Source organism: Nothoprocta perdicaria, unplaced genomic scaffold, assembly GCF_003342845.1.
Source record: "Nothoprocta perdicaria isolate Ctin4 unplaced genomic scaffold, notPer1 scaffold_16, whole genome shotgun sequence".
Classification (NCBI taxonomy): domain Eukaryota; kingdom Metazoa; phylum Chordata; class Aves; order Tinamiformes; family Tinamidae; genus Nothoprocta; species Nothoprocta perdicaria.
This window is the reverse complement of record NW_020454760.1, coordinates 6,844,968-6,854,663: the sequence shown is the minus strand read 5'-3', so window position 1 is coordinate 6,854,663 and position 9,696 is coordinate 6,844,968. Positions and strand designations below refer to the sequence as shown.

Genomic DNA, 9,696 nt, shown 5'->3' with positions numbered 1-9,696 from the left:
GTGGCTAGAGAGGGCCATTGCTAGCAGAGGGTTCCAATCACTGTCACGCTTAACGATTTTTAGAAAGTACTCATTGTGTATTAACTAAAACTTTTGGCTAATTCAAGGTCAAAAATTTGGAAGTGATACCAGTGCTCATCTTTCCACTGTTTCCCTGCAGGGCAGTATTTCACCTTTCTAGTACCACAAGTGGAATATGCATGTGGCAAAAAAATGAGGTGAGGGGAAAAACCAGCCACTGAATAACATTCAACTTAGTGACATCCTAGAACTGACCATCGCAACAGTCACAACCTCAAATGTTAATGAAAACAGTGTCTAGGATTTTGACCATGAAAATCTAGACTTAAGAGATTCAAGTTGCCTAAAAATAATGAGATATTTTACTTTATAGGAGTTGCAAAAAATGCTTGTTTTAGAAGTGTGGGGTTTTTTTTCCTACAATCTCTAGGGACTCCTGAGGAAATTTTAGTGATGGAAGTGAGCAGTTGTTTAAGCAACAGTATTTTGCCAAAGAGGAATAGGCAGGCCCACTGGCTTTAAATCACAGGCCTAGAGAACAGTGTAGAGATCAGGATTTCTTGGTTGTTTAAGTCTGTGTTAAGGAGATTTTGGGGGGGGGGAAATCACTGAGCAGCACCTGCAGTAGCACCCTGCCACTGGCAATTTCCTTTATCTCAAATGAACATTTACTTCACCATCACCCCCTTTTTTCCTGCTCTTTTTTATTTCCTATCTTATTTCTGATGGAAACACCCTTCTTCACAATTTACTGCAGCGCAAACTCCTTGTCCAGCAATGACATCAGCAACTTATTTGGAAACAACCTTTGTCCCTAAGAAACCAATAGCAATATTCAAACTTTAAACAGAGCTAGACTATGACCACACTTTTCTTTTAAAAGCCTTTCTTGACACTTTGGGAAGAGTTTGAAAATATTTAACAATATCTCACAGTGCCTCTGTACCAGGATGTGGTCTTCTGTTCTTTCCCTTGTGCTAAGTTATTTTTGGCAGCTGCTTCATGCTGTCATTAGGATTTTTTTTGTCTCTAAAAAAGATTTAAGTTCCTCTATTTAGGAGAGTAAGGGGCAAAAGGCAACGTGACTGTCTAATTCAAAAACAGGGAACAGAACCCATGTTCCAGATAGGAAAGGTACAGAAGGTTGCTTAAAGTAGCTATCAAAACAGTGAATCATTCTTTATATTATAACGAAGTCACACCCTAACAGCACCTTGTTGCATTGAGCACGATGACCAACACGCTGCTTTTATAAAGAACCAGGAAAAAAAAATTGCCACAATATCCTTTTACTTTGCCATCAGTTTTCCAATAGAAAAATTACTTCCACAGCACACTGTGAGAACGTCACACCTAGCACCACTATATTCTGCTTGATAAAGGGCAGCAGCAGAAAGAGCAACCAGAAGTTAAAAAGAAGGTGACCAGAATTTAATTCCATTGTGCTACATCAGTTCATCTTTAAACATGTTGGAAAGAAACTCTGCTAGATTTTTAGAGCTTGATAAAATAGTTACTAAGTGTTACACACAAACATTCAGAAACACTGACATTGAGAATAAAAGCATCAGAGAGACAAATGATTTTGAGATTTGTGCACTTGTACGCAAAAAAGATTTTTTTAATAATTCTGATCAGACTTGGTTCTCATAGCCAAGGACTACTTTCCACGTGAAAAAGAATGATGCTCTACTCTGAATTCCACTGTGGGCTACAAAATTAATAGAGAGAATTACTTCTGGCTTGCACCAGGTCCTTAGAAAGACCTCTGTGTTAAAAATGAAGCTAACTCAACTTGCTCTTTGCTACACAGCCAGGTGAGAGCCCTCGGGATTTCCTGGATGATCACCACAGACATCTCTGCTGCTGGTTGGTTTCAAATCCCTGTTTCTCTTGGAATACCCCATTACATTCACAGAGGTAGTTTGTGCTACACTCCCATTTACTTTAAATTAAAAAGTCTAGATTTTTGCATATACAAAGACATTGTTAAATGTTAAATTAACATTTTCACAATATGACAGCAGCCCCTGGTTTCATTTTTCATTTTGCTCTAGGGGAGAAGAGCAATGTTGACATTGTGCCTTCACACACTTTTTAAACTAGCTTTGCAAGGAACAACAGGAAAGAGAAGAGGGACTCCGCCAGAATGCTTTTCCATGAATACCTTAGACAATCTAGATTAAAAAAAAAAAGAAACAAAAATAAAACCTAAAACACACAAGCTCTGAATCATGCAAAATATGACCACCTCGGCTACATTAATCACGTAAGTAACTGGACAGCTGGTGAACATCCACGGAGGCAGCGACATTCTGTTCTCACAGTGCAGCCTCACTTGAGGGCTAAATTAATTAAAAAACAAAACCAGAAACACTGACGCATCACCAAAGGCTTGCTGTGTTTTCCATTTTGGTATTGGAAGCCAGCCACTCTCTCCGGATAGGGGGAGCTGACTTTAACCACTGCACCAACACAGTCAGAAGCAGCAAAGGTCTGTTTCTTGCTTAGCAGCTACACGCACTGCTATTCACCACAGACAGGCGGGTCCCCGTCGCCTGGAAATGCAGATGCTTTCTTTCCATGTTTCTGCACGTGATCTTCATTCATCTTCTCCAAAGCCTCAATCTAGAGATCCAAAAACAAAGCCATTCTGAAACTCAACCATGCCGCACAGGGGCCTCTCCAAGTACTGCTGAAAGGTAGATTTAGGTGACTGACCACATATAAAATATTTCTATTTCAGTGATTCAGCCGAATGTACGATGCAATATGCTTGAAACATACTATTTTTTTTCATGATTTTGTACAGCAAACGGCACTCCTTTTATAACTTCATGCTATATAACTTAAATACATGAGTTACACGATGTTTTGTCATCTTCACTGATATCCATCGACGTGCAAGAAAAGTCCTTTCTCCATCTCTGGACACCTTTGCTCTAACTTGGGCCATCCATCAGTATTGGAGAAATTCCTAGTCAAATTAAGACTACAAACCCATTGCCATCATTATCAGAGAAGCAAGACAGTTACACTTAAAATGTTTTGCACAATGAAAGTACCACTGTTCTAGAGCTTAATATTGATCTTCAGACTGTTGTTAGGGTTATCTCTCTTGGAGTGCAAGAGGAAGTAAGTTTAAGTTTTTAGGGACCAAAATTTAAGTTTGATGTTTTGAAAAAGATAGAGTGGCTGCTGCAAGTTAGAAACATAAACACGCTAACTAAATTCAAAAGTTAAAGAATTAAAATAGTTGATAGCTCACCAAATTAAAGTGTTAAACACAATGAAAGTTATACCTCTGCCTGGAAGTCCACTTCAGTGTCAGCTGTTATATTTAAATTTGAGACAGCATTGAAGAGTTCACGCTCATTAAGTGCTTCTGTCACACCTCCCTTCTGGAAGAACTATTCAATACAAGAAGAAGACATTAAGCAGTGTCGTTAGTGCACGATAGCTTTCCTTTTCCTTTCACAAACTACAACTGCTACTTTTTAGTGTGTTTTCATGCTTGTTGACCTACAGACAAGATAAAAATTGAAATAAGTATTAAATTTTAGTAGTATCACCTTATTCATCTATAGCTAATTCCCCTTAGAGGAACACCATTCAATATGGACAAATTTCTCAGGCTGACCTCACACACCGATGGTGACGATCACTTTAAAACATTGAACTGCTTTATTTTTCTACTAGCTTTGCACTGAACTGATGTCGTTTTCCCTGGAAACATTCGTGTAAGAGTCGGCTGTCAGATGAAGATGTCTTACCTGGGAAACGTTCCTGCAGTCTCTGAACAAAAACTCAAGCCCATGAGGATGGGTCGGCTCCACAGACTGACTGACATCAATGAGCCACACCTACGGTCACAGCAGGACAACAACTCCTTCGTATTAAGGTTTCATAACAGGTGGAACCTTTGCCTCCCCCATGAAGCATACACTACCTTTCCCTCATGCCAAAGCATGTTGTATTCACTCAGGTCAGCGTGGACCAGATTGCACTCTTTATACAGCTGCTGCATCATCTGCAGGGAAATCAAACCAATGGAGAAAGAAAACAGGTATGTTCCCATCAACATTGTCTGCATGATCATAACAAAACAGGCCACTTCCCCACCCCATCTTGTATAATTTTTGCAAGACTAAAGTAAAGCTTCATACAGGCAACTGCAGTTTTAGTAAACTACCTGCAAGCTCGAGCTTTTATCACTGAACTTGCTCTTGGTAAGTCGGAAGAATATCTCTGATAAATGGGTACAAATTGAAACAAAAGAAGTCCCATCTGCATGTGAGGAAGAACTTCTTCACTGTGAGGGTGACAGAGCCCTGGCACAGGCTGCCCAGGGAGGCTCTGGAGTCTCCTTCTCTGGAGATCTTCCAAACCCGCCTGGAAGCCGCCCTGTGCCCCGTGCTCTGGGTGTCCCTGCTGGAGCAGGGGCTTGGACTAGCTGATCTCTAGAGGTCCCTTCCAAACCTCAACCATTCTGGGATTCTGTGTTGTATTCGCCAGTAAGTGCAAGTCTATTAGACAGATAGAAGTTCTCTAAAAATAGCTAACATTCTCATCCCTATTACAGGGGAAGTAAGTGTCACATTCCTCCCTTACATACTTTCTTGTTTATTCTAAGTCATTCTTTAAACAGCAGTAAAATAATCTCGTGGACTCTGTATCTTGAAAGTGTTGCAAGCATGCTGAAAAGTACACAGATGTCAATTTGTCCTTTCAGTAACATTCCTAAAAGAAGATATAAGCCATACTGTAGAAAAAAAAATAGAAAAAAAAAAAAAGCAGGCTCACATGAAGAACCTGATAGTAAGCTTTTTTCATATCTTCACTACTAAGTTTTACATCCTTTAGTTTGGGAGCTGGGGCTTGATCCTGGCCAATGAAAGACATAACCAAGACATGTTTCTTAAGGATAACCACTTGAGGACAAGGAATTCCTGCATTTTGCATCCTGTAAACAGAAAATAGACATTACTTAAAATAATAGATATTAAAATATGTATTTTTTATAACACAAACATATATGTTGGTGTTTATATGTTATGTGTATACACATACATAAATTCTAGTTCTTGCTTGCTCCTTTGCATAAAGAATTGCAGTGAGCAATTTCATCAAAAGAGTCAAATTTCTGACAAATTATTGAATGAGTCAATTGATCAAAAGAGCCAAAAAAAACCTATCCAGTATTTCACATAGGATAATTTGGATCTTAAAGTGGTCATAAAAGGTCTCAAAACTAACTGCCTTTAGAGCTATAACCAGATAATATCAAGGACTTATGAGCTCCCAAATTTCAAGTTGTTTATAAGTCATTAAACCATCAGAAAATAGAAGCTTAGTCAGCCTATGTATTCCAGCTCTTAGATTTATTTAGCCTAAAATAAACAAATAAATAAATAAATATCTAGACTTCTACCCAGTCCTAGAGAGGAGTTCCCCATAAACAGGGAACAGGAAGCTGACAGTGTTTGATAACTGCATGGTTTTGTACCTTGTCAAGTTATGCATTTCCTTCTCAGCCCACATACGAATAATTTTACGCGGATTCAATTTGCTGAAGCGGTCTTTAAATCTGTAGTCATCTTTAATATATTTGTCACGGTTCTTGAATTCATTAAGAGTTGTTTTAAACACTTTGATGGCACATTCTGGAGGTATAACTTTATCTTCTTCATTTGTACTTCTAAGGGAAAAAGTCAAATATATAACAAAGTTAATTCACTCACATCCCTAAAGTAAAGCCCTGTGTTTACTTGTAATACTGCAAGATGCAGTGATTTTTAAGCATAAGAGAGGAAAAGCTCTGATTTTGTATCAAGTTTGGAAGTAGATTCACGTTAAATCTGTAAGAGTTCTATGATCATTTTTAGATCTTGAATGTTTGTTTTGGGGAATTTTGATTATATGCTGTTTCCCAAATAGGTATTAGATAATTTAGTTAGGAATCACAACTAAAACCAGGTCTGTGGATGCACAGAATTATTTCAGGGTCATCATGAATGAAGTAAATTATTGCACTAGAATGACAACCCTAGTCACACTGCTTTCTGCCATGCATTGCAAAAGATGTTGCCAGTTGAGTTGTAATCATCAGTGGAATCCTCTTGAAAATCATTCAAATATGATCGAGAAAAATACAGATCTTACTCCTACTACTCTCTTTCACATTTCAAACAGATTATCTACATTGAATTTAATTAATACTAATACAGTTTAAATAAGGGTGTCAATCATGATTTCTACATAGTCTGAAGTCTGACACAGCTTCCAAAGGCAACAGTTTCCCAATGTTATTCCTGAGCTACTCTAAAATCAAAAAAGAAAACCTCTACTAAACTGCACAGGTGGAGGTGGGAGCTGATAAAACAGTGATTTGTATGGAAAGACATCTTCAGGTGAGCAGAGATCATCATGACAGCTCCCTACGTGCGAGGTGGGTCACTGGAAAGAGCTGCCAAAAGCTTAAGAGATTTGTGTGTACAGAAAAGGCTCTTTACAGCAGTGGATTTGTCCCTGTTCACTAAATACCTTCCAGGGAAGTAAATAGTAACATATTCTGAAAAAATGTCACTGTGTACATTACTAAAATGTCAAATTTGGAGAAAGAGATTAAAAAGGTAGAATGTTTAGAGTATTTCTGTGGTTTCCCCTTCTAATATCATATATATAGCCAGTTAAGATTCATATTGGTAACAAAAAACATACATACTTTCCTCCATATGCATGAAAAACAACAGATTCTTTTCCTGTGCTGATGCAGCCTGTAATGGTCTCCAGCATCCCAGAATTGACCATCTTGTACAGAAGTAAACGTGTCTTAGGATCCACTGCTTTCTCCTACAAATGTAAAATGAATATTCCATTCATTAAGGTCATTAAGGTAAAGCATTTATATACTGCAGATTAACTGGTGTTTAACTGGTCACCTCATCTTCCTGACAGGACTACAAGACCAGCGTTCAGTTGTTACACAAAATAAAGGGTATAGAAGGCAATTAGAAACATACAGCAGTGGAGTGCTCCTTCTTTTCATGGAGCCGGGCGCTTCGGCGCTCCTCGGAGTACGCGTGCTGCTTTAAGGCATTGAACACTTGATTGGACAGCTTTAAGTCCATCCCAATTCCATCCCCGACCTGGAATTCCGGTGCAAACTGCAAAGAGATACAACAGGATTTTTAGCACTATTATTATCAGGCGTCCTTTCCCTCCTTCCCTCTCCCCCACAAAAAAGGCGTACGCAGAAGTTTCTTACTCTGATCTGCAAAAACTTAAGGTAAATTAAGACCTGAGTGGCAATGTTCCACCAAGTGGGTTTCACAGAGGCTGAAGATGTGTTTCTCTAAATTCAGAACTCAAAATTGTGCCTCAAATAAATGAAAAAATTAACATCCTGTAAAAATCCCACTTGCAGCTGTACCAATTACAGTAAGGCAGAATTACAAGATGGATAAACAGATTAAAAACTGTGTTTCAAACAACCGTCAAAGTAAGTTGTTTAGGTGAGCATGTGAAATGAGTTCAGAAAGTTTAGACTGCAAGGGCTTGCAAGAATAACCTCGATGCTTTACTTGAGTGAATACCAAACTTCCTGGTAACTTTTCTTTAATCAAAACAATTTGGTGCAGGTTCTGGAGTACTTTTACTAGTCTAACAAGTTTAACATTATACTTAACAACTGTTAACAGTTGACAACATATTAAACAAAACAGAAAATGCACAACCCAAATTCCTACTTTGAATAACTAATCCAAGCATTATATTGCCTTCATACCATAGGGGAAAAAAAAAAAACCCACCACACATGTAATGAACAGTAGCACAAACACTGATTCTTTAGTTGAAGTAAAGCATGTCAAACATTTCTATAAGATATATTTCTATATAAATAATACACAAACACACACACATTTTCTGAAGTGTTCACTTACATTTTCCATGCGAGCAGTGTTCTTTCTTCCACATACTACTTCGTCATGCTTAGTAGTAATGTCCTTTCCCTTTCCTATGAAGCCTTTCTTTGGAGTAGTAGTAGGTTTATCTGCCAGTAGTGAAAAAAATCACTCAAAATTTGCCTTTAAGTAAATGTAACTAAGGCTCAAAAAAAAAGTACAGTTATTATTTATTAAAACAAATTACTACTTCACTTGGGTCACTTTAACACCATTATCTCCTCTTATTCTAAAGGTGTCAGCTTCTTTTGCTAGTCATGACTACTCCTGCCTTCTCTGGGGGGTCATTTTTTGGGATGTTACAGCTGTGATGTTCCATATGATGTGCAGATGTCTGATACAGACTCCAGCTAAATACAGTGACAGTTATACTACACATCCCATATAATAATTATTAGTTCAGACTCACCCACCAAAGCCAGAGAGAGCACTAGCAGAAACCTGAAGTTACCAGACTGACTTCCTGCGCTGCACCTTACAGCCAGGCGACCTGTTTCCTTCACTGTCCGTCCCCTCGCGTTCAGGATACCCACGTGTGGCATTTTCTTAGGTCTATCTATGTACTGTTTCAGATTCCCACATACCTGCTCTGTAGGGATCATGCCGGGTATCTTGCCAGTCAACCTCATCCTCTGAGCTGTCGCTGTCAAAGGGATGCACCTTCCGATAGTTTTCAAAGGATATGGAAACTTGAAAGAATTAAAAAAAACCACACACATTTGCATGTGTCAGCGATTCGGTGCTTCCTCATAGCTCTGTCAACTTAAACAGTGTGTCATAAAATACCTCCAAAGCAAGGATATTCCTTTAATAAGAGTACCTTTGCTATCTCCATTGAACTTCTTCTCCTCCCGCCGAAGCTGTGCGTCATATTCCCTGTCAAATTCCATCTGCAGCATCTGCGCTAGCATGAGGTCACTCGACGTGTCGATATTTTCTCCTGTAACGAACGGTCCTTCGGCAACACTGCACAAGGCAAAAGGAATAGAAACCAAAACTTAGCTCAGAACAGTGGGTTAAACACAAACACTACTTTATTTCATTAGTTTATAGAAGAGACCTTGTATAAAACATAGAAGTGAACGTGTCTAAACTTTACAGATCTTAGAAAACAAAGCCCTAAAGAGCAGGAGAGCTCCATTTCTCGCCCTACCGCTCCTCCGCGCTGGAAACGTTACCTATTCCCCGTCCTGCAAGAGGCACCGGGTTCTGCTCTCTCACGGAAAGGGCGCCCCAAGGCTGAGCCCGGTGCGGCCCTGCTGGGCAGGCAGCGCCTGAGGAGGCCCGTTAACGGCCGTTTAACGGCGCTGCCGCGCGAGGCGGGGCGCAGGCCCCCCCGGGCCCCGACTTACGCGGCCGCCGCGGGGAAGGCGGCGCTCTCCTCCTCCAGCTGCAGCTCCTTGGCCAGCTGCTCGCTCATCACGTCCGCCAGCGAGCACGACAGCGGCGCGCCCTTCGCCGCTCCCCACGGGCACTGGGAGACGAATTCGGGAAAATAATAAGAAAAAAATATTTTTGTTTTTTTTTAATTTGCCCCCCCTCCCCCGTCACGGGCTGCCCCTCCCGCGCTCACCTTGCGCGGCCACGCGGGGCCCGGCCCGGCCTCGGCGGGAGCGGGGGCGGCGGCGACTCCCACCGGGTCCATCGCGGCGGCGGCGGCGGCGTTCGGGTCACGGAGCCCTTCCGGGTCCCCCCCCCCCGCCGCCCGCCC

The 9,696-nt window shown here is 40.5% G+C and overlaps 1 protein-coding gene across 1 annotated transcript; it reads right to left on the bottom strand.

Annotated features, from left to right (window-relative positions):
• Window positions 1-1,440: 1,440 nt before the first annotated feature.
• Window positions 1,441-9,630, bottom strand: RIOK3 (RIO kinase 3). Its single transcript, XM_026035386.1, has 13 exons — window positions 9,559-9,630; window positions 9,338-9,459; window positions 8,806-8,951; window positions 8,570-8,674; window positions 7,965-8,074; window positions 7,044-7,187; window positions 6,746-6,873; window positions 5,528-5,719; window positions 4,825-4,984; window positions 3,971-4,051; window positions 3,795-3,884; window positions 3,324-3,431; window positions 1,441-2,649 (listed from the first exon to the last, which is right to left on the bottom strand). Exons 1-13 carry the CDS (start codon window positions 9,628-9,630, stop codon window positions 2,548-2,550), a joined length of 1,560 nt encoding a protein of 519 aa, XP_025891171.1. The 3' UTR covers window positions 1,441-2,547.
• Window positions 9,631-9,696: the final 66 nt, after the last annotated feature.

Bases quoted from the DNA above. Each gene is read 5' to 3' on its own strand.
- RIOK3 (XM_026035386.1), bottom strand. From the start codon at position 9,630: ATGGACCCGGTGGGAGTCGCCGCCGCCCCCGCTCCCGCCGAGGCCGGG. The intron at 4,985-5,527 runs GTACAAAACCAT...TTCTGTTTACAG, and splicing joins GAAATGCATAACTTGACAAG to GATGCAAAATGCAGGAATTC. The intron at 3,885-3,970 runs GTAGTGTATGCT...CTGTGACCGTAG, and splicing joins TGCTTTGGCATGAGGGAAAG to GTGTGGCTCATTGATGTCAG.